The sequence below is a fragment of the Littorina saxatilis genome, linkage group LG8, assembly GCF_037325665.1.
Source record: "Littorina saxatilis isolate snail1 linkage group LG8, US_GU_Lsax_2.0, whole genome shotgun sequence".
Classification (NCBI taxonomy): Eukaryota; Metazoa; Mollusca; class Gastropoda; order Littorinimorpha; family Littorinidae; genus Littorina; species Littorina saxatilis.
Genome location: NC_090252.1, coordinates 66,672,669 through 66,696,408, shown reverse-complemented (window position 1 = coordinate 66,696,408; position 23,740 = coordinate 66,672,669). Strand labels below are relative to the sequence as shown.

General features: G+C 42.6%; 2 protein-coding genes across 4 annotated transcripts in view; both read left to right on the top strand.

Annotated features, from left to right (window-relative positions):
* Nucleotides 1–20,491, top strand: LOC138974213 (zinc finger protein 184-like). Of its 3 annotated transcripts, XR_011458343.1 has the most exons (10): nt 1–104; nt 2,284–2,329; nt 4,420–4,683; nt 6,405–6,940; nt 8,360–8,652; nt 9,295–9,549; nt 10,751–11,145; nt 13,520–13,778; nt 14,120–19,981; nt 20,151–20,491. XR_011458343.1 is itself a non-coding variant. In XM_070346936.1 (9 exons), the coding sequence occupies exons 3-9, from the start codon at nt 4,480–4,482 to the stop codon at nt 14,530–14,532; spliced, it is 2,355 nt and encodes a 784-aa protein (XP_070203037.1). In that variant the 5' UTR covers nt 1–104; nt 2,284–2,329; nt 4,420–4,479; the 3' UTR covers nt 14,533–20,491. The 3 variants fall into 3 exon arrangements, 2 of the variants coding, with proteins under 2 accessions (XP_070203037.1, XP_070203038.1); XM_070346936.1 differs by having other exon boundaries at nt 14,120–20,491; XM_070346937.1 differs by lacking the exon at nt 2,284–2,329 and having other exon boundaries at nt 3–104; nt 14,120–20,491.
* Nucleotides 20,492–22,604: 2,113 nt separating this feature from the next.
* Nucleotides 22,605–23,740, top strand: part of LOC138974210 (MIF-like protein mif-2) — a 5,690-nt gene continuing 4,554 nt past the window's right edge. The window contains exon 1 of the mRNA XM_070346932.1: nt 22,605–22,893. The gene's annotated coding sequence lies outside the window, so the exon portion shown is untranslated. The remainder of the gene's footprint in view (nt 22,894–23,740) is intronic.

Sequence of the window (23,740 nt, the reverse complement as noted above, 5' to 3'; positions counted from 1 at the left end):
GCTTCCGGTTGTCGGAGTCCCATCGGCTGGAAACAAAGACGAACAAACTGCATAGTTTTCATCCTCAAATGGTTGCCACAACATTTATTTCATCAGCAGTCGTGGTAAGGCAATACTGTTTACTATTTTGGACGTGTTGGCTAAATTGTTGCTTGCTATTTAAGGGATTTGTTGGCACGAAATGTGCAGTCTGTGCATGCAAGGGAGATCACCGGTGCGATGCAAGATGAGCGTTCCGATTAAATTTTGGTTTGTGGAAGCACATATTTCTTAACAGTTTTCCTACAACAAAACCACAGCAATGGAATATTTACCTGTGAACCAATGCAATCTTTAGCCGTTGCTTGGTGTGAAGCGAAACTTTGTTAGTCCCGATCGATTAGTCTAGATCACTCACTCGATCTCTTGCCAGTGCCACTTCGGTTACTCCTTTCCCAAAATACAAATTCGATTCACGATAAACACAGTTGTGCAATCTGCAAAATATTGTTTTTGCATGATGCGGCGTATAATCCAGCTATCACAATATGATTCTGTAGTAAACAGACAGCATGCCTGTCGGAATCAGGATCAGGATTGCAGGAACCTTTTAAGGTTAATTATCAACGCCTGTGACTCAGTGTGAGAGTGAAATGTTCTCCTGATTCTAATTTCTATAGTTAACTTGCCAAATCTTTTAACAACAGTTTGCATGCTTCCACGCAAATTCAAAAGCAGTCTGACTGAGTAACTGAGTGACTCTGAAGTTAAAAAAAGTTAAGACAATTAAAAGTAGTCACCCACTATAGTGCTAGTAAGAAGGGATTTAGATGAAAGGTAGTGTTAGTTAGTGATAGTATTGTGATAGCCAGAATGAGAGTAGTTCCTGTCAATGCATTGCCAAAAAACATCAAATGATGATGTAGGCTGCACACTGTACTAAGAGTGAGAGTGAGAGAAACAAGCAAAAAGCTAACGTAGGCATTGTTAACTTAGGCAGTCTACTCTAATAGACCTTTTCGCAAATCTGAGCAGCTCTCGCAAGATAATCTGCAAGACATACTCTTTGTTAATGTTATGCTTTGTTGAACTTAGAACATCAACCTTTGCAACTTATGCAAGTGCAGTTCTCGTGAGATAGCCGACCATATGTATACATGTACATATTACAATACTTTGTCGAGTTCAGTTGGACCCCTTATGCCTAACTTGAGTATGTGATCAATCTTATGCTTTGAAAAACGCACATAATCTCACATCTCATCATAGCAACACAAGCACATTGCCCAAGTGGTAAGATTATTATCCTTAAAGTTAAACTTATTAAAGTTAAAGCTTGAAGGTTTTGGCAAGATTTACAGCAGTAGCAGGTGGATTAAGTTTAAGGGAAGAAATGTTTGCACAGGTTGTAAATTCAGTGAAATGTTTGGTTTATCTTTAAGATGTACCTTAATTTCAGGTTTTCCTCCATTTCAAACTCTGTATCCCCTTATTTTATGTTCACCTCCATTCTAACTAATTTAAGTTAAAATGTAAGGCTCACTTTCTTGTAAAGTACTAAACGTGAAACTTGACTTTCTCAGAAATGTATGTTGTGAGAGTGAGAGATTGCTACCACTCCAGTGTTGTTCCCAGGCTTATAGGACAATCTGACTTATATTAATAAGTTTGGTTGAATTGGACCTAGGAACCGCAACACGGTGGCCTAGTGGTAAGGCGTCCGCCCCGTGAGCGGGAGGTCGTGGGTTCGAACCCCGGCCGGGTCATACATAAGACTTTAAAATTGGCAATCTAGTGGCTGCTCCGCCTGGCGTCTGGCATTATGGGGTTAGTGCTAGGACTGGTTGGTCCGGTGTCAGAATAATGTGACTGGGTGAGACATGAAGCCTGTGCTGCGACTTCTGTCTTGTGTGTGGCGCACGTTATATGTCAAAGCAGCACCGCCCTGATATGGCCCTCCGTGGTCGGCTGGGCGTTAAGCAAACCAAAAAACCAAAAATTGGACCTAGACTTAAAAACATGTTGTTTTTTTGGTAATGTGTAGGTCTAAATCTAAATAAATGTCTTGGTTAAAAAAAAAAAAAGTTCAGTCAGAAAGGCTCCTAGTCCTACATGTATACATGTTAAAAACTATCAGACAGTCGACCAGCAAGGGGTCAGAACAATGGTTCAGATCAGTACCACTGACTACCTGGCATCATTGTTGTAATTTATTATAACTTGTATTTGTAAGTAATGTAACTTAGTTAATCATAATAACTGTCTCCACCAGTACCACTACCATGTATGTTCTGTGTGTTGCAGTGAAGAGTAGACCAGGTGTCTGGTGACGGTTAAAGTGAGCGGCAAGGTAGCTGGAAGTTTGTTTTTGTTTTTTGGTTTTTTTAAACACGTTTTTATTTCCTTTTGGTACACGACATCAACATCAGACAGCAGCATAAAATAACATCAACCATACAAAACTATGCATCTTCAACAACAACAAAAATAAAATAAAAAAATTGATAAAAATTAAAAGAAAAAGAAAAAAAACAACAACGGGAAAACACACTAAAGCATACAAATTCACAGCCCATATTCAATACATTTCTAAATTATGTAAACAAGCTCTTCGTCTCCTTTTTTATGTTTCTATTTGATTATTTTGTAAAACTACTCATACCACCAAGTCCTGTTCTCCGTTAAGCTGCTGCAAAATATACAGACAATGTTTATGTTCAACTTCAAACTTGTCTAAAATGAAAAACATCTTTAACCTCCTATTACCTCCAAAAACCAAATGTCATCCTTACAAGCTCAATCAGAAAGACAATCAATCATTTGACAATATCAGAGGTTTAAATGGGTACCACTCCAGGAGAAATTTATTATGTAAAATTAATTTTACTTAAATATTCTTCTACCAAATACCTTTTTCTCAGATCTCTTTTCAATGGAGCCATTGTAGGAACAGCTTTTGCATACTTACACTTGTAAATAAAACATTTGGCATTTAATATTATAAAATCAAAAACTGTACTACTTTTGAAATATTTATCAATACCAAACAAAATAAACTTTTCACTAAAAAATATGTTCTCAACATTGTGACAGGTAGCGGCAAGTTGCCACAATGATCCCTGACCATGTATGTTCTGTGTGTTGCAGTGAACAGTAGACCAGGTAGCGGCAAGTTGCCACAATGATCCCTGACCATGTATGTTCTGTGTGTTGCAGTGAACAGTAGACAGGTAGCGGCAAGTTGCCACAATGATCCCTGACCATGTATGTTCTGTGTGTTGCAGTGAACAGTAGACAGGTAGCGGCAAGTTGCCACAATGATCCCTGACCATGTATGTTCTGTGTGTTGCATTGAACAGTAGACAGGTAGCGGCAAGTTGCCACAATGATCCCTGACCATGTATGTTCTGTGTGTTGCATTGAACAGTAGACAGGTAGCGGCAAGTTGCCACAATGATCCCTGACCATGTATGTTCTGTGTGTTGCATTGAACAGTAGACAGGTAGCGGCAAGTTGCCACAATGATCCCTGACCATGTATGTTCTGTGTGTTGCAGTGAACAGTAGACAGGTAGCGGCAAGTTGCCACAATGATCCCTGACCATGTATGTTCTGTGTGTTGCAGTGAACAGTAGACAGGTAGCGGCAAGTTGCCACAATGATCCCTGACCATGTATGTTCTGTGTGTTGCATTGAACAGTAGACAGGTAGCGGCAAGTTGCCACAATGATCCCTGACCATGTATGTTCTGTGTGTTGCAGTGAACAGTAGACAGGTAGCGGCAAGTTGCCACAATGATCCCTGACCATGTATGTTCTGTGTGTTGCATTGAACAGTAGACAGGTAGCGGCAAGTTGCCACAATGATCCCTGACCATGTATGTTCTGTGTGTTGCAGTGAACAGTAGACAGGTAGCGGCAAGTTGCCACAATGATCCCTGACCATGTATGTTCTGTGTGTTGCAGTGAACAGTAGACAGGTAGCGGCAAGTTGCCACAATGATCCCTGACCATGTATGTTCTGTGTGTTGCAGTGAACAGTAGACAGGTAGCGGCAAGTTGCCACAATGATCCCTGACCATGTATGTTCTGTGTGTTGCAGTGAACAGTAGACAGGTAGCGGCAAGTTGCCACAATGATCCCTGACCATGTATGTTCTGTGTGTTGCATTGAACAGTAGACAGGTAGCGGCAAGTTGCCACAATGATCCCTGACCATGTATGTTCTGTGTGTTGCATTGAACAGTAGACAGGTAGCGGCAAGTTGCCACAATGATCCCTGACCATGTATGTTCTGTGTGTTGCAGTGAACAGTAGACAGGTAGTGGCAAGTTGCCACAATGATCCCTGACCATGTATGTTCTGTGTGTTGCAGTGAACAGTAGACAGGTAGCGGCAAGTTGCCACAATGATCCCTGACCATGTATGTTCTGTGTGTTGCAGTGAACAGTAGACCAGGTCAGGGTTGAAGTGAGCGGAAAGTTTCCACAATGATCGCTGGTCATGGACGACGAGCTGGTGCGACAGCTGTGTCTGGATGCTGAGGCCGCCAAGAAGCGGTGGAAAGGCGGCAGCAGCGGAGCAGCCGGTTTGCAGACAGACGTGACCGGCTCCCACTACCCTCACGGCGTTCATCTCCAGGCTCAGGCAGCTCACCAGCAACTCTCCCATTTCCAGCACAACACATCACAGTCACACTCACAGGGGGTCAGTCTCAGTCATGTAGATAGTTTATGATGGTCTTACACGTACAGGGGATGTGTTTGCTATGAGTATGACACACACAGAAACACACATACAGTCACACAGTAACGCACAGAAACACACACGGAAACACACTCACAGTGACGTACACAAACACAGAAACAGATAGTGACACACACACACACAGAAACACAAACACACAGTGACACACAGACAGACACACACACAGTGACACACACACAGTGACACACACACACACACACAGAAACACACACACATAGCAACACACAGAGGCAGGACAACCTGTAACTCTTACCCCTCAACACACACACATAGCAACACACAGAGGCAGGACAACCTGTAACTCTTACCCCTCAACTCAAGTTGTTTCTGTTTTGCTTTGTGTTGCCAGCAGAAGCTGTGTGTAACTATTGGGTCACTGAACCAGTACAGTGTTGCCAGCAGAAGCTGTGTGTAACTATTGGGTCACTGAACCAGTACAGTGTTGCCAGCAGAAGCTGTGTGTAACTATTGGGTCACTGAACCAGTACAGTGTTGCCAGCAGAAGCTGTGTGTAACTATTGGGTCACTGAACCAGTACAGTGTTGCCAGCAGAAGCTGTGTGTAACTATTGGGTCACTGAACCAGTACAGTGTTGCCAGCAGAAGCTGTGTGTAACTATTGGGTCACTGAACCAGTACAGTGTTGCCAGCAGAAGCTGTGTGTAACTATTGGGTCACTGAACCAGTACAGTGTTGCCAGCAGAAGCTGTGTGTAACTATTGGGTCACTGAACCAGTACAGTGTTGCCAGCAGAAGCTGTGTGTAACTATTGGGTCACTGAACCAGTACAGTGTTGCCAGCAGAAGCTGTGTGTAACTATTGGGTCACTGAACCAGTACAGTGAAACCCCCTTTTAAGACCTTCAAACATCTGAGATAATCAGGTCAGGGGTCGACACTAACTTATTTGGCCTGGGGCCACACTGGCCCCAGAGATGGAAATTGCTGGGGCGGAAAACAAAAATCTGGGGCCCACTCTCAGTATTCACGTGCGGCAATGCATTGTCTGTTTTTCTTCATCGTACTGAAGCCAGGGAAATTATTTCAACCATTTGACATTGACATTACGACAGCGCTTTTGGCTGCATCGGTCTCCTTTTTTCGTTTCTCTCCACCCTGTTCTTCATATTCATTTCCATGTCTTTTTACACCAGGGATGTGTCGCCACATTTTGCGTTTGGCATTTGAAGGCGATACTTATCTCTCACGCTAAAGAGCGCAATCTGGGAGTTATTTCCCTTGCGGCATTGTCCTTCGACGATTTCAATGTGTTTTTTTCTTGACTGCGGCATTGATCGTAACGTAAATTTCAGTGACGACTTTGACTGGCGATTTTTAGTGATTGGCTCTGGCATTAGAATTTTCGGTTTGTCATTGTTGGAATTTATCCTGGGGCGGAGTGGGCCCCAAGCTTCGGCAATGTTTGGGGCGGAACAGAAAACTCTGGGGCGTTCCGCCCCCCGCCCCCGCTAGTGTCGAACCCTGCAGGTCTTAAAAAGAAAGGGTCTTAACATGGGGGTTTACATTTACAGAGTTCTGAACAGGAAGTCAGAGAAAACAAGGGTATTAAACTAAAGGAAGGGAGTCTTAAAAGGGGGGTTCCACTGTATATGTTTTTTGCTTGCTGATGTTAACTGCTGTGCATGTTTGTTTCTGGCCTCAGACATCCAGGAGGAAGATCTTCAAGGGTCTACCACTGAGTGGCAGCGGCAGCAGCCCCACCCCCAACACCTTCCACACCACCACCACCACTGCTGCTGCTCTGGCTTCGGTCGCCATGGATCCCAACACGTACAGCCGCATCTCCCCCATGTCGGTGACCACCATCAACACGGCCGACAACCTGTTCACGGGCCGTCTGCCCCCCATGCCCACTGCACACTTCCCCAGCCCCTACTTCGCCAACCTCTACTCTGAGAACACGCCCACCTTCGCCTCCGTCAAGACGGATAAAGGGGAGGTCAGTCAGTTTAACCTGCAGCAGGCGCAACAACAAGCACAACATCATCAACAACAGCAGCAGCAGCAGCAACAACAAAGACAGCAGCAACAACAACAAGCTGCTGCAGCGCCTCAGCAAGATACAAGTCCGGTGTATGTCCAACAGCAGCAGCAGCAGCAGCAACAACAACAACAGCAGCAGGTGCCCAGTAAAGAAGACTCTGGAGACTCTTCTGGAAGTGGGAGTGCCAGTAACAGGTTGGTGTTTTGGATTCAGTTTACTTCCTTTCCCTAGAAGAATTAGTTTTAGCTGTGACTTACATGGTCAAGGAAAGAAGTGCCATTGCCACCATCTGCAAACAAAGACAGTGGTACGTTCAGGGATGGCCAAATCTCAAATTTTTAACTCGCCAACCGAGCGAGTAACGTCAAGAAAGTTACTGGCCCGCCAGAAATGTTGCTGGTCCGGTACATACCACAACCTACAACCTTCATTTACAGTTATCTGTTATTCAGCCTTGAAAGTGGCGAGTATTGTACTCGCCATGGCGAGTAGAAACATGTAACTGGCAAGTAGAAATGTTCATCTACTCGCCAAATGCGAGTTTGGTTTGGTGTGTAAAATTTGCTCTTTGGCTAGTACATTTTGAGAACCACTAGCCAAAGGCTAATGCACCATTGTTTTGACTTTCAAGGCTGTTATTACATACAGAAAATGATTTAGTAAGGAGAACAAGGTTTTGTCTTTTCGCAGGCGCAATCAATCCAAAATCATTTCCATGGAATTATTGACGTATTATTGAGTCACTTGAGAAAATGTGACTCTATGTAATCGGTCAGTGTTAGTCTGTCCGGCCGGCCGGCCGTCCGTAGACACCACCTTAACGTTGGACTTTTCTCGGAAACTATCAAAGCGATCGGGCTCATATTTTGTTTAGTCGTGACCTCCAATGACCTCTACACTTTAACGATGGTTTCGTTGACCTTTGACCTTTTTCAAGGTCACAGGTCAGCGTCAAAGGAAAAATTAGACATTTTATATCTTTGACAAAGTTCATCGGATGTGATTGAAACTTTGTAGGATTATTCTTTACATCAAAGTATTTAAATCTGTAGCCTTTTACGAACGTTATCAGAAAAACAAGGGAGATAACTAGCCTTTTCTGTTCGGCAACACACAACTTAACGTTGGGCTTTTCTCGGAAACTATAAAAGCGATCGGGCTCATATTTTGTTTAGTCGTGACCTCCAATGACCTCTACACTTTAACGATGGTTTCGTTGACCTTTGACCTTTTTCAAGGTCACAGGTCAGCGTCAAAGGAAAAATTAGACATTTTATATCTTTGACAAAGTTCATCGGATGTGATTGAAACTTTGTAGGATTATTCTTTACATCAAAGTATTTACATCTGTAGCCTTTTACGAACGTTATCAGAAAAACAAGGGAGATAACTAGCCTTTTCTGTTCGGCAACACACAACTTAACGTTGGGCTTTTCTCGGAAACTATAAAAGTGACCGGGCTCAAATTTTATGTGAACGTGACTCATTGTGTTGTGAATAGCAATTTCTTCCTGTCCATCTGATGCCTCATATAATATTCAGAACTGCGAAAGTGACTCGATCGAGCGTTTGCTCTTCTTGTTTTATTTATTCATTTCGTCATTCTTTTGTAGCAATGGTGGAGAGAACGGGGCCTCGGCGGGCCAGCCCAGCCTGAAGAAGAAGTGGTTCACCAGCTACACCAACTCTGGGGAGGGCGGGTCCAGCGTGTCTAAGGCCGTGCAGCTGTCCTCCATGAAGAAGTGGTTCTCCAAGTACGCCGCACGGGGCTCCAGGGCCAAGACCCCCAAACAGCCGCGTCAACCCCGGGCCCCGCGGATCAAGAACAAGAAGCTGGAGTGCACCGAGTGTGGGAAGGAATTCTCCTACCCTTTTGACCTCAAGCGTCACGAGAGAACTCATACAGGTATGAAGCGGTGGGGTTGGTTAGGCCCAGAAAAAAATTCTGTTTCCAATTCCCTTGTCCAACCTCTATGTTTTGCTCCAAATACTAGATTTGTGTAAAATTTGTTTTTACCCCACAAAGAAAGATATTGATTCAAAGTGCCTAAACTCCATTTTTGCAGACTTTACAAGGTTAGTTACTCTTCTCGGAAAACCTTGGGGGGTCAGAGCTCGCCCAATTTCTGGACAATGAAAAGCCACATGTGCCTGTGTAAATAGGAAACAAACTTCATTTAAAACAAAAAGCAGACATACCCACTGTAATGTGTTCCCTTGTCATAAGAAGCAAACATTTAATTTTTTTAGCCTTATGTATTTTTCGACTTGCCTAGTATCTTCTGTATCTGTGTCAGTCACGAAGTAGTGATCATGGTGGGTGTTTTGTAAGCTGATCATCTACAAAAGGCAGGAGAAATACATCAAATAAACATAAAAAGAATTAAATCAGCCAGAGCTACTGACATTTTATAAAATCATTGACCCAAAATGGACTCTGACCCGTTTCCATGAGAAAGATCATGATTATAGTGTGTTTTAAATAAATCAGAAAATACAGCCGGGGCTCCTGAAATGTGTTAAGTCATTGACCATTGTTGCCACACAGGTGAGAAGCCGTACAACTGCACGGAGTGTGACCGCGGCTTCACGCAGGCCACCCACCTGCAGGCCCACAAGAAGACGCACCAGCCTAAACACCTGCCGCAGTGCTCCGTCTGCAACATCACATTCTCCTCCTACGAGAACTTCCTCAACCACGCCAAGCTGCACACCAAGGGGAGGCGCGTCCTGGAGTGTCCATTCTGCGACAAAGAGTTTGTCTTTGAGAGCGAGCTCAAGCGTCACCAGCGATCCCACACTGGTAAGGATCTAGGGTGTCATTAGGGGGGGGGGGGGGGGGGGATTCCTGGAGTGTCCCTTTTGCGACAAGGAGTTTGTCTTTGAGAGCGAGCTGAAGCGTCACCAGCGATCTCACACTGACTGATAATGGAGTTATTGGATTGGATGAGGGGAGGAGATGGTGGTACATTGTATATGTAGCAATAAAATTGGTGCATGTGGCTAAACGGGAATGCTGTTTTATTGGTGGTGCCTACTGGACGAAAATACAGGACAGAAGCAAGCTTCTTTTAAGCAGTGAAAGTTGATAAATAAAACTAGTGAATAACGAAGAATATGAAAGAAATAACGGCAATGTTTCAACATATAGAAAGTATAAAAAGGGAAAGTTGAGGCAGAGCGTTACACCCCACATGCACCCATGTAATCAGCAAGACACTGAAAGCCATGCCTTCTGTCAAGTCAGATTGCTGAGCTAGTGATAGTCTTTAGAACCATTCACACCACTTTATGGTGTCTACCACATATTTCCTGTAATCTACATTTTCTTGTATTGAGCTTTGAGTGATGATTGGCGGATGATGACGGGGTGTGTTGAGCTTTGAGTGATGATTGGCGGATGATGACGGGGTGTGTTGAGCTTTGAGTGATGATTGGCGTATGATGACGGGGTGTGTTGAGGCGTACTGACTGTTGTGCAGGCAGCAGCAACTCTGAGTGTAACAAAGAGTCAGAGATAGAAAGCCCTGCACCTGTCTAGGCCGCTGTGATGCACATCTTTGGTAGGAACCTGAATCCTGAGGCAACACCTTTTTTCCCTTCATGCTAACCTGTATTGCGTACCATGGAACCCCACAGTTATGACACCCCACACACACACCCCACACACACACCTCACACACACACCCCACACACACACCCCACACACACCCCACACACACACCCCACACACACATTTAAAACCTCCCCTGTTTTAAGGCCTTGCTTTTTCAGATTCTTTGTTCATCATTTCTTCAAATTTACCTCCATTTTATGACTCTCCTTAGTAAGACCTTTGTTTCTCTCAGATTTGTGGAGGTTGTACGTTTGGTTACAAATGAAAAGCCAATGTTAAATACCTGTTGTTCCAGGTGTTATTCCAGGTGTTATTCTAGGTGAGTGCATGGTGTGGCAGCATGCTGTTCCCTCGCTGACCTACCTATGTTAAGTCGCTGTTATTGCAGGTGAGAAGCCGTTCTCGTGCCCGGTGTGCGACCGGCCCTTCACCCAGCTGACCCACCTGCAGCAGCACCAGAAGACGTCTTGTAAGGGCGTGCCCTGGGTGCCCAAAGTGGGCAAGAAACGCAAACGGGGCACGGGCGGCACCACCGTGGAGTCTGGCTGCCAGACGGCGCCCCCGGCCACCACCGGCCCCACCTCTCTGGCCTCCCTGACCCCCACCTCCCTGTCCAGCTTGAACCTTAGCGCGCTGTCTTCTGTCCCAGCCCTGTCCACCATCTCCCTGTCCGAGTCGTCCTTCCTGGGCAGCCTGCAGGGGACGCCACCCACCCTGCCCACCATGGTCCCCCCTCCCTCCGCTGCCACGCCCGGGGTGCCGCAGTACATGACCTTTGGACAGGTAAGGCTAGAAAGAATAAATGACAAGGTCAAAAAGAATTACGGTTAGTATGTTGGTAACATTTTGTTTTGGGTTTTTTTAGGTTTGGGGGGGGGGTATTTTAAGTTGCTTGTTCAATTCAGTGCTTGTTATTCTCTCATGTGCCAGGAGATTGGTTCCTCACAACTCTCACTTACTCTGTATTAGGCACACAAAAAAAAATAGGTGTGGTTACGGTAACATAGCCAAAAAAAATAGGGTAGGTAGGTAGGCAATCACTTTTTTTTTTTTTTTACTTTTTTTTCTAATGTGTACAAATTAAACTTACTTGACAGGGAAATAAGTGTGCGACTCGGGCGCTTTCGCTTTCATTGCGTTTTTTGCACTAGTTTTTTGACTCACATGCGAAGCAAAAGTGAGTCTATGTACTCACCCGAGTAGTCCGTCCGTCCGTCCGTCCGTCCGTCCGTCCGTCCGTCCGTCCGTCCGGCCGTCCGGAAAACTTTAACGTTGGATATTTCTTGGACACTATTCAGTCTATCAGTACCAAATTTGGCAAGATGGTGTATGATGACAAGGCCCCCAAAAACATACATAGCATCTTGACCTTGCTTCAAGGTCAAGGTCGCAGGGGCCATAAATGTTGCCTAAAAAACAGCTATTGTTCTCATTTTCCCCATTTTCTCTGAAGTTTTTGAGATTGAATACCTCACCTATATATGATATATAGAGCAAAGTAAGCCCCATCTTTTGATACCAGTTTGGTTTACCTTGCTTCAAGGTCAAGGTCACAGGAGCTCTTCAAAGTTGGATTGTATACATATTTTGAAGTGACCTTGACCCTGAACTATGGAAGATAACTGTTTCAAACTTAAAAATTATGTGGGGCACATGTTATGCTTTCATTATGAGACACATTTGGTCACATATGATCAAGGTCAAGGTCACTTTGACCCTTATGAAATGTGACCAAAATAAGGTAGTGAACCACTAAAAGTGACCATATCTCATGGTAGAAAGAGCCAATAAGCACCATTGTACTTCCTATGTCTTGAATGAACAGCTTTGTGTTGCATGACCTTGGATGACCTTCACCTTGGGTCAAGGTCACATTGTATTTTGGTAGGAAAAATGTCTAAAGCAGTTCTTAGTGTATGATGTCATTACTAGGTTTAGTTATTTGACCTTGACCCTGAAGGTCAAGGTCATGTAAAGGTCAAGGTCAAGCATGTGAGTCGTATGGGCTTTGCCCTTCTTGTTTCTTTTTTCTTTTGACAAATGTAATAAAAAGTTATAGGATCGGCCCCTAAAAATAGGGTAGGTCGGGTTACCGTAACCACACCTATTTTTTTTTTAGGCCTTACACATGTGGTGTGCATTTAGTGCGCTTACTTCCCTTTGCTTGTTTCTCAGATGTGTGAACCTTGGTGTAGAAACAGCTGAGTTGGTGGGTGGAACAATGTGATACACTTAGGAGAAAGTCACAGGAAGGTTCTTTAAATTCATGAAAGTAGATTTTTGTTTCAGTGTAACACAAAGTGTGTGAACGGATAGCTAGATTTTGCAGTGATAAAAAAAGGCGGAAGGGGCGAGCTCAGTCGGTAGCAGCGCTGGCTTCAAAACCAGGTGTCGTTATCGGCATGGGTTTCATCGAGAGATTTATTTACCAGTCAACTTTGTGCAGACTCTCCTCAGTGTCCAAACATCCCCGTGTGCACGCATGCGCACGATAAAGAACCCAAGTTGACAGCCAAAGTCCCAGGGTTTGGAAACATCAATACACACATGCACGTGATAAAGAACCCAAGTTGACAGCCAAAGTCCCGGGGTTTGGAAACACGCATACACGTATGCAGGAAAAAGAAGAAAAAAATGGGTAGCGCCGTATACTGTATGGCAGCTCGCTTTCCCCAAAGAGAGAGCAGTCCGAATTTCCATGAGGGTAAACTCACAAGACTATATGAAATCATATCATTATTCTTATCATTAGATTGGATGGCATTTGGTGGGTAAGCAAGAGCAATAACATTGCATTATACAGGACCTGGTCATTGTGATTTGATTGCTAATTATCTTATGCAAAGTTTTGGTCATTGTGATTTGATTGCTAATTATCTTATGCAAAGTTTTGGTCATTGTGATTTGATTGCTAATTATCCTTATGCAAAGTTTTGGTCATTGTGATTTGATTGCTAATTATCCTTATGCAAAGTTTTGGTCATTGTGATTTGATTGCTAATTATCTTATGCAAAGTTTTGGTCATTGTTATTTGATTGCTAATTATCTTATGCAAAGTTTTGGTCATTGTGATTTGATTGCTAATTATCTTATGCAAAGTTTTGGTCATTGTGATTTGATTGCTAATTATCTTATGCAAAGTTTTGGTGTGCGCAGGATGAGAACAAGCGCAAGAAGCCGGTCAAGAAAGCCGCTCCGGCCGAGGCGAGGGTGTCGGTCAGCTCCTCCAACAGTGACACCAACACCTCCGACGACAACGATGATGACGACGACAAGCTGAAGACGACGGGCGTGCAGACCAGCGCCACCACGCTGCGCATCAAGATGATGAAGACCCTGAGCCAGTCCTGCGACATCTGTAACAAGGAGTTCAAGTACCAGAGTGCTCTGCAGAGACACCTGAGGTCCCACACAGGTAGGACATTGGATAGCACTGTCAGTTTCAAGCTTTGAAAGATTGATCCAGTTTTTATTTTTTTGTTTTTTTACTTTTATTTATTTTTTTGTTGTTGTTGAGAACTGCTACTTTTATACCAAGTACATCGTGCTTTGACATTGCACTGTGATTAGCAATCCCTTTTCTTGAGAGGAGCCTCTATATCACTGGTTGTGCTGATTGATATTTGTTGACTCGTTTCCACACTTTTTTGCCACTCTCTTACTGTTCCGATTTTCACGGCTAATGATTTGTTGACCCGCATGCATATTTTTTACCCCCAAATCTTACTGCTCTAACATTTGGCGCTTACCTTTCAGGGGAGAAGCCGTTTGAGTGCAACATCTGCGGCAAGACGTTCGGCCAGACGGCGCACCTCACTAAACACAAGGCCAAGCACAGCGGCATCGACGAGGACCTCGCCATCATCCGCGCTGCCGCCAAGGAGAAGAACGAGGCCCCCAACCCCTCCGCCACCACCCCCACCCCTACCACCACCCCGCCACAGCCCCAGCAGCAAAGCCAGCAGCCGCAGAGCAGGCCCCACGCTGTCTCCACCCCAACCACCTCCAACCCCCAGCCTGGGAGTCAGGGAGTGTTGCAGCAGGGAGTGGGTGGGAGTCAGATGGGGAGTCACCATCTGATCGGACAGTTCCCCTCTCTCACTATGCCCATGACCCTCCCTATGGGGCGGGGGGCTTTCTACTACCACCCTCTCGACACAGACAAGTGAGGTTATCAAGTTTAAAACTAAAACGATTGGATTATGTTCATGCCTTGTAAAACTGCCAGTGTGAGAGATGCAGAACATCAAACGATATCTACGCTATGGTGAGCGAGCTTTCTTCTTCAACGCTCTTAACACTAACAAGTGATGGCGGAAGTTTAAGATTTGATTATGTTGATGCCCCATAACCCTGCTGGTGTGTAAGGGGCTTTCACAGACAACTTACAGGAGTATATCACAACTTACAGAGTATATCAGAAGTTACAGAGTATATCAGATGTCGATTTTCATGATCGTAACTCTCATTTGTTTTCTAACGCTGTGAACAGAGACAAGTGAATGAGTAACTGCAGTAAACTTGACGAATGTTACGCCATAGTGCAGGTCAGCATTATTATGTCATGCTCTGTACATGGGCAGGTGAGACATGAAGCATACAAACATCCGCAGACATGTGTTAGATAAGGAATATTGAAGGATGATTTTTGAAGACCATAACCTTACTGTTTTGTGTGGTGCATTTAAAACAAAATTCTTTTTTTATCAAATTTAATTTGATTGACTGTGACTCCCAAGGGGCTAATTTCTACCAAGCTGTCTACACTGACAAGCGAGAGAAGAAGTGAAACGGACTTGGCAATGTTCACACTGGCAGCTTGGTCATTGCGTGTAATATCTACAAGTGAGGCTTTCCATGCAGGGTGGTCCAGCCAATCACACAGCTTCTAGTTCTACTCCATGTCGGCCAGTGATGTGTACTGTAGCGCTTGTGCACAGCAAGGATATGGCTTTGTGAGTTTGTTGTCGCGCGAAACAATTAGCATAGTTTCTAAATGGACAACAGGCTTGAAGGACCATCAAAACCTGCTGAGGATGGTGAAACAGGCTTGAAGGACCATCAAAACCTGCTGAAGATGGGGAAACAGGCTTACGTGTTTCAGTCCTAAGGATTTCTCCTGACAGGGTGGAAAGCGACAAAATCAAAGTCACAGACAAACGTATGGAAACTCTTCCGAAACACAATTCTGCAGGCTTGCTTGTTTGAGTCGAAGTGACAGAATCAAAGACAAACGTACAGAAACTCTTCCGAAACACAATTCTGCAGGCTTGTTTGTTTGAGTCGAAGTGACAGAATCAAAGACAAACGTACAGAAACTCTTCCGAAACACAATTCTGCAGGCTTGTTTGTTTGAGTCGAAGTGACAGAATCAAAGACAAACGTACAGAAACTCTTCCGAAACACAATTCTGCAGGCTTGCTTGTTTGAGTCGAAGTGACAGAATCAAAGACAAACGTACAGAAACTCTTCCGAAACACGATTTTGCAGGCTTGCTTGTTTGAGTCGAAGTGATAGAATAAAACGACAAACGTACAGAAACTGGGAATTATTGTCATACCCGGCTTACCTTGCATTGTTTGTGGTTATGGTTGTGGAGCCTACCCGCGCTGAACACTGGCCTGCTGTTGGAACAGACTAGGTGACTGTCATTCAAATGGGAAAATAATGTGTACCACTGTTTTAAATCACCCACTGACCCCGCCATGTAGGCAGCTGTACTCTGTCTTAAGAGGATTGTGCAGGGGAACCCCCCTGGTAAAACTTAACATTCTGGCGATTCAACTGAATTGTTTGTACTGAGATGACCAGAACATAAGCTGGAAAAGATTAAGCGCCACAGGGTCCAGGTTAGTGGAGACTGCACTGGGTACGTTCTGGGTTTGATGTGTGTACGCTCATCAGTGGCTCATCAAGTGGGTGGAATTTCTGCACTGTGAAATGTACCGTGAATGTACTGGTTTTCATTTCCCTGAGCGTTGTTCATCATTTGTACATGTACTTAACATAGAAAGGAAGAGCTCCCCTGCTTGTTCTTATAGTTTTACAGCAGCAATTTCAGAGTTAGCTGTGAAAAGGTTACTCATGAGTGTCTGTGTGTGTGTGTGTGTGTGTGTGTTTTTTCCCTCACTCTTCCTTTCTTCCTTGTTCAAAAATGAAGCAAAATGCTCTGATAAATCTGAAAGAAAGTATCATTTTCCCCTAAAAATAGTAAAATGAATAGCATTACTTCAAGCTAATCTATTGCTTTCCCACACAGAAAGTAGGCTGTCACTGAGTCAGTTGGCACTTCTGCCTTTTTCACGTCATTACAGTGGAACCCCCCTTTTAAGACCCCCCATTTAAGACTCCCCCTTTTTAAGACCCGATTTTCTCAGACTTTCTGTTCATAACCTCTGTAAAATTACCCGCATTTTAAGACTCCCTCGTTTTTAAGACCCGATTTTCTCAGATTTTTGGAGGTCTTAAAAGGGGGGTTCCACTGTATCAAAAACATTCAGATATTCCCTCCATCAAAAAACGAATTCACGGTTTTCCTTTACAAATTATTGTCTTCTCATCCTATTCCACAAGGCTCCTGCCAAAGGGCATTTCAAATGTATTTGTGTCCGTATTTGTAGTGTGACTGTTGACTGAATACATGTTGCTCATTCTATGAATGTGTAGTTTCTCAAGATGTCATTCATCATATGAAGCCCTATGGGGCATAGTACAATATATATCCATTCATATCTGAATTGTACATGTTATGGCTGCTATTTTCATTGTTCAGTGCGTGTGTTTTAGATTGTATAAATTAAAACAAACAATACTATTTTGTGTGTGCTATACTATAGAAACTATTCGAGTCAGCAAACATGTAACTGTGTAATATTCTAAATGTTGCAGTACATAAGAGTTTGTTGGTATTAGTACTATTACAGACATGTGTAGTCCAATAGTCCAGGTTTGATGGAACTGGAGTTTTGTATCTGACAAAATGAACATTTTGATTTTGACACCCTTTATGTAAGGTCTGTTGTTTTTGTTTGGATGAAGAAAGTTATGCGGTTGAGACATATATATTCTCTAGGGGTTTTTCATTTGGGATTCTAGTCTGACCCCCCCCCCCAAAAAAAAAAAACCTTCTTTTATGTGTGTGTGTGTGTGTGCCGTGCAAGCGTGTATGCATGCTTATGTGCGTGTGAGTGTGTGCCTTGATACAGACCTGACCTTGTAGCTGCTGTTGTTAAATTTTGCGTGTTTTCTCGTCACTTTTCTTGTGAAAATCAAAGAACAAGAAGGGTTAGTTGTTGGAACATTTAACCCTTTCAGCTGACGTCCTGGGTAACTTGCTTTAATGGGCAACCAACCATTCAATTAACAACAACAGGTCAAGCAAAACAAGAAACAAACAAGGTGTTTGTGCGTGTGTTGTGTATTGATTCATACAGGAAGAGCCCACTGTAAGTTGTCAGTTATACAGGAAGAGCCCACTGTAAGTTGTCAGTTATACAGGAAGAGCCCACTGTAAGTTGTCAGTCCAGGTAAATACAGGTAATGCTTTGTATACAAATCTTTCCTGGCTGGAACAGGTTAGGCCAACAAAAAAAAATAGTCTGTTTACGGTAACCCGACCGACCCTATTTTTTTCGCGCGACCCTAGACTTTTTTTGGGGCATTTGGGAAAAGAAAAAAAAATGTAAAAATATGGTTTTTGGAAAAAAACAAAAAAAAAATCCCGACCTACCGACCCTATTTTTTGGGCCTATGTTACCGTAAACAGACCTTTTTTTGGGGGGGCCTTAATTATAGACAAAACAAAACATTCACCAGTATGTCAGTCTTTGTGGTGGAAAGACATGCATATAATTCGTGTACACTACATTGGGGTGTGCATGTTAAAGATCCCACGATTGACAAAAGGGTCTTTCCTGGCAAAATTGTATAGGCATAGATAAAAAATGTCCACCAAATACCCGTGTGACTTGGAATAATAGGCCGTGAAAAGTAAATTATATTCGCCGTAATGGCTTCAAGAGATTTACTGGCCAATGTGAATGCGTGATATAGTGTGTAAAAAATTCCATCTCACACGGCAGAAATTAATATGTAAAGCGCTTAGAGAACGTCAAGCGCTATATAAATCTCCCATTATATAAATAAATAAATAAATAAATAATTAGGAGATGAATAAACGAACTTGGCTGAGAATGTGGTTAATTCGACCTCTAAGTTTGTGTTCTTTTACTTATCTTGAAATTATTTGTGTACGCCTGTCCACTGCACCTTGTGCAAGGAACATTAGGTGGACGTATTTACGAAAGTTTCTTTTTGTCGATAATGAAACGTTTTTTATCTAGCCTTTTTTGTTTGGTTTTATTCTTGATATGGAACGTAGCAGTCTTAAATTTGTTTCAGATTTAATTTTTATTCATTTATTTATTTTACTTTTCTTTTGATGTTTAGATTCTCCTCTATATTGTGTGTGTCACTGTGTCTGTCTTTTAATTGTTTTATGGAAACATTTGATTTCAGATTGTGTTACGTTGTTGATCTTGTTTTATTTCATTGTATTAAATTTATGCTTTTTTTTAGAAAGTTGTTTTTGTGAGTGTTGATCCTGTTGCAATATATGTAAAAGCTATGCACCTTCTGCTGATGTCATACCTGTAAAAGTAAAGACACTGTTTGTTTACATAGATCTTTCTTATTCTCCTCTTTTGCTGCTTTTGGGTGGAGAGGAAAATCCATAGTTTCATAGTACACTATTAGTATATTTTTTTTTATATTTGTTATTCATGCTCATAGAACATTCTTTGTTTCCTGGGTAGACCATGCATTTTCTGCATAGAACAGTGACCTGAAAAGGGATTTATTTCTTTTATGAAGTCAAGCTTTCGGTTTGTTTGTTTTTTTCTTCAAGTGTTGGGTCTGATTTTTTCTGAGTCACCAAAGGTGATAAGCCATTTTGTCAGTTGATTCAAAGGTGTGTGTTGCTCGCAGAATGCTTATGATACCAACTCGGTTTTTTTGCATTTGATACTCTTTCTCAAAATAAATAAATAAAGGATTGAGGGCATTCAGGAATGCTGTTTGGAGTTGAAAATCGCTTCAAACTTTGCTGTCAATTGCATTCCCCTTTTTTGCAGCGGGGAAAAAAAGACATCAAGGAGTGCAGAAAAGTATTGAGAAAGTTATCAACATTTCTGAAAAATTGCGGAAAAAAGTAAATGCCACTAAAATCCCCAGCATTGCAACTCCACTTTGTTTCTCCTCCCCCTCATTCATTTTCCCACAGGGGATGATATTTTCCCACAGGGGATGATATTTTCCCACAGGGGATGATATTTTCCCACAGGGGATGATATTTTCCCACAGGGGATGATATTTTGTCTAACACAGCAAGTCTTATTTGACAATGATCTGAATGCCGGACACTGTTACCATACATGTTTGTATATATATATATCAAATGATTTCAATTGGACGTTTGCTGTTAAATATAAAACTGTTTGACTGTTGCATTCGGTTGAATAGAAAGTCTTCAAAGTTCCTGGTGTTTTGTTTGTTTGTATTTCTACTTCAATTTAGACGAAGGAACTTTTGGAATGCTCTTGATTGCTGTTACACTTGTAGGCCGATTCCTTTTTTTTATTATTTTTTTTAATTCTCTTTTTGTACAGTTTTTTTTTCTTTACATGTATATGCTGTACATTACAGGACATCACCTAACCGAAAGGACAGAATCATATAACAGAAAAGCACACTTGGACAATTACAACATACATGGGGTGGGAGGATGGAGGCCGATTCCTAGTTGTCTGTGTCTATTGATTGATATGATTGTTTGTTTGTCTATAAATTGCTGTAGTTGAACCATGATTTTCATTGATTTCTGCCATTGTTTTACTATTATATATACCATAGACATGATTTAATTGTCTTGTTGTGCTACTACTTGACAAGGGTTTTGATGACTAGCTTTGAAGTGGAGTTTCAGATTAAGTTTGATGTGGAATTTAATACATGTATTATCATTATTAATAACGCTGCCAGTTACCCTAAACACCCCTGTTTGTGTCATAGTGTTTGTGCTTTTTTCATGGCTAGCCCAATAATACGGTCGTCAGTAAAGACTCCTGAGAAGCTCTTGTGTTGTTGCTTTTGATTGTAGAAGTTGTGTGTCCAGAGAAGAGGAGCTGGTTGTGTTGTGGAGAGGTGTGTGGGTGGGACATTGCTTCTGTGTGTGTGTGTGTGTGTGTGTGTGTGTGTGTGTGTGTGTGTTTGTGTGTGTGAGTGCTTTCAAGACATTAGGGAACAACACAAAAACAAAACAAGAGAGAGAGAGAGCGAGAGACACACACACTAGCGCGCAAATGTTTACACAAAACCAGGGAAGCATACAGCACTCGCAAGAACGAACGGAGAACTGACTGACTTTGGGGTTTAACGTCCTCTGAGGTATTTGGGACATGATTTGTTTATACACTGCTAAAACGGAAAAACACAAGCTCAGCTGATCATAATAAAAAGTTATGTATCGATTGGAGATTGGATTTCCCTTCTTTGAGTCATGTGACGTCAGAGGCCGACAAAACTTTATAATTTGGCTTTTCAGGTTGACCGAAACTTCAAAGGAACTAAAAAAATAAAAAACACGTCATGTGTTTGATTGCATGTGTGTGTGCTGTTCAATGTCAAAACAACAACAAAGTGAGTACATGACGTGTGTTTTGTAGTTCCTTTGAAGTTTCGGTCAACCTGAAACGCCCAAATATGAAGCTAGTGTGTTTGATTGCATGTGGATTGCATGCATGTGTTTGTGTGCTCGTTCAATCGTCAAAACAACAACAAAGTCATAGTACCTGAAAGGAATTCGATCGATACATAAATGTTATTTGCGTGTTTGAGCAAAATATGACATTTTACACAGATCTCGACAGTCATTGTTCACCTCGACCGCTAACGCGGTCTCGGAGAACAATGACTGTCTCGATCTGTGTAAAATGTATATTTTGGTCAAACACGCAAATAACGTATAATGTATCGATTGGAGATTGGATTTCCCTTCTTTGAGTCATGTGACGTCAGAGGCCGACAAAACTTTATAATTTGGCTTTTCAGGTTGACCGAAACTTCAAAGGAACTCAAAAAAAAAAACGTCATGTGTTTGATTGCATGTGTGTGTGCTGTTCAATGTCAAAACAACAACAAAGTGAGTACATGACGTGTGTTTTGTAGTTCCTTTGAAGTTTCGGTCAACCTGAAACGCCCAAATATGAAGCTTATGTGTTTGATTGCATACATGTATGTGGATTGCATGCATGTGTGTGTGTGCTCGTTCAATCGTCAAAACAACAACAAAGTCATAAGTACCTGAAAGGAATTCGATCGATACATAAATGTTATTTGCGTGTTTGACCAAAATATGACATTTTACACAGATCTCGACAGTCATTGTTCACCTCGACCGCTAGCGCGGTCTCGGAGAACAATGACTGTCTCGATCTGTGTAAAATGTCATATTTTGGTCAAACACGCAAATAACGTATATTAAACAGGCGCTCAAAAGTTTTCTTCCAAACTCTCTCTCTCTCTCTCTCTCTCTCTCTCTCTCTCTCTCTCTCTCTCTCTCTCTGTCTCTCTCTCTCTCTCTCTCTCTCTCTCTCTCTCTCTCTCTCTCTCTCTCTCTCTGTTTCTCTCTCGCTCTGTCTCTCTCTCTCTCTCTCTCTCTGTTTCTCTCTCTCTCTCTCGCTCTCTCTCTCTCTCGCTCTCTCTCTCTCTCTCTCTCTGTTTCTCTCTCTCTCTCTCTGTTTTTCTCTCTCTCTCTCTCAGTCTCTCTCTCTCTCTCTCTCTCTCTCTCTCTCTCTCTCTCTCTCTCTCTCTCTCTCTCTCTCTCTCTCTCTCTCTCTCTCTCTCTCTCTCTCCATGTGTGTGTGAGAGAGAGGAGTGATTTGGTGACTATGATAGTTCAGTGTGGAGGTGGTAGTGTTTTTAAGGTCCACCCAACGACTAAATAAAAGACAACAACAACAATAATTAATGAACTTGAACACGCTATCAAAACGAAAACAACAAAACGTGTTCTTTCTGGCGCCTGTGATTCCGGACATCCTCATTCCAAAACCGGGACAGTAAACCTCAACACACAGAAACCAACCCGGATACAACAACGCATTCGGGATTATCGCACACAACAGGATATTGTACCTCACAAGATTGCAACGGCCGCACCTTATAAACTTGAATTTCTTCACAACACGTAACTGAAAGTCGCAATTGTGTGAGTGTACCTACATAAGTCGTGCAGATCCTGTTGCAGTACATTGGCCTATCTGTTGTCAGAGTTTCTGGAAAGCTAGGCAGTGTTAGGTACAAGTTGTGGGTTTTCCGATCGCTCGTTCAGTCTGGTCGGATCAGGTGAAAGAAACAGAACTGTGGACTTTGTGAAACGGTGAACAATTGTGTTGAAAGTCGCGCCAAGTAAGCAAGAGTGAGATATTACTTGCCGCAGCCGGTTTACCAGTCATCTTACCTACCGACACGCAGTGAGTAGGCCCAACACATTTTTTATCATTATATTTTCGGCACTTGATACCAAGTTCCAGCGAGGAACAACTTTTGAGGCTAATTTTCATAAACTAATTATGTTGTTGTTATTGTTGTTGTCAGTTTTGTTCTAAACGTAGGTATGAAACAGTAATGATTTCAACCACGTTATTACACATGGTGGTTTTGAGCTTTCTTTACACACCTTACTATTTAAACTTTAACCACAATAACACACAGAGAAACGCTGAGACAGACGAACAAAAAAGGAAAGCAACAATAAATAGCAGAACTAAAAATAGTTTTGAAAAAGGCTGAAATCTGGCTGGCAATTACAATTATGGATCAGTCATGGTTGTAATATACTGAGGCTAAGAAGGCGGAGAAGAACTTGAGAAGCAGTAGCAGAAGCAGTAGCAGAAGTTATAGCAGAAGTTGTAGCAGCAGTTGTAGCAGCAGTAGGTGTATTTGTAGTGGTAGTTGTAGTACAGTGGAACCCACCCCCTATTCAAAACTCCCTCCTTTTTCAGATGTGACTTGTCTTTTCTTATACTTTCTTTTTATAGCCTATAGTGTAACTTAGTTTATCCCCATTTGTCGCAATGTTGGCTCCCGTATGTCGCAATGTTGGCTCCCATTTGTCGCAATGTTGGCTCCCATTTGTCGCAATGTTGGCTCCCATTTGTCGCAATGTTGGCTCCCATGTGTCGCAATGTTGGTTCCCATGTGTCGCAATGTTGGCTCCCATTTGTCGCAATGTTGGCTCCCATGTGTCGCAATGTTGGCTCCCATGTGTCGCAATGTTGGCTCCCATTTGTCGCAATGTTGGCTCCCATTTGTCGCAAT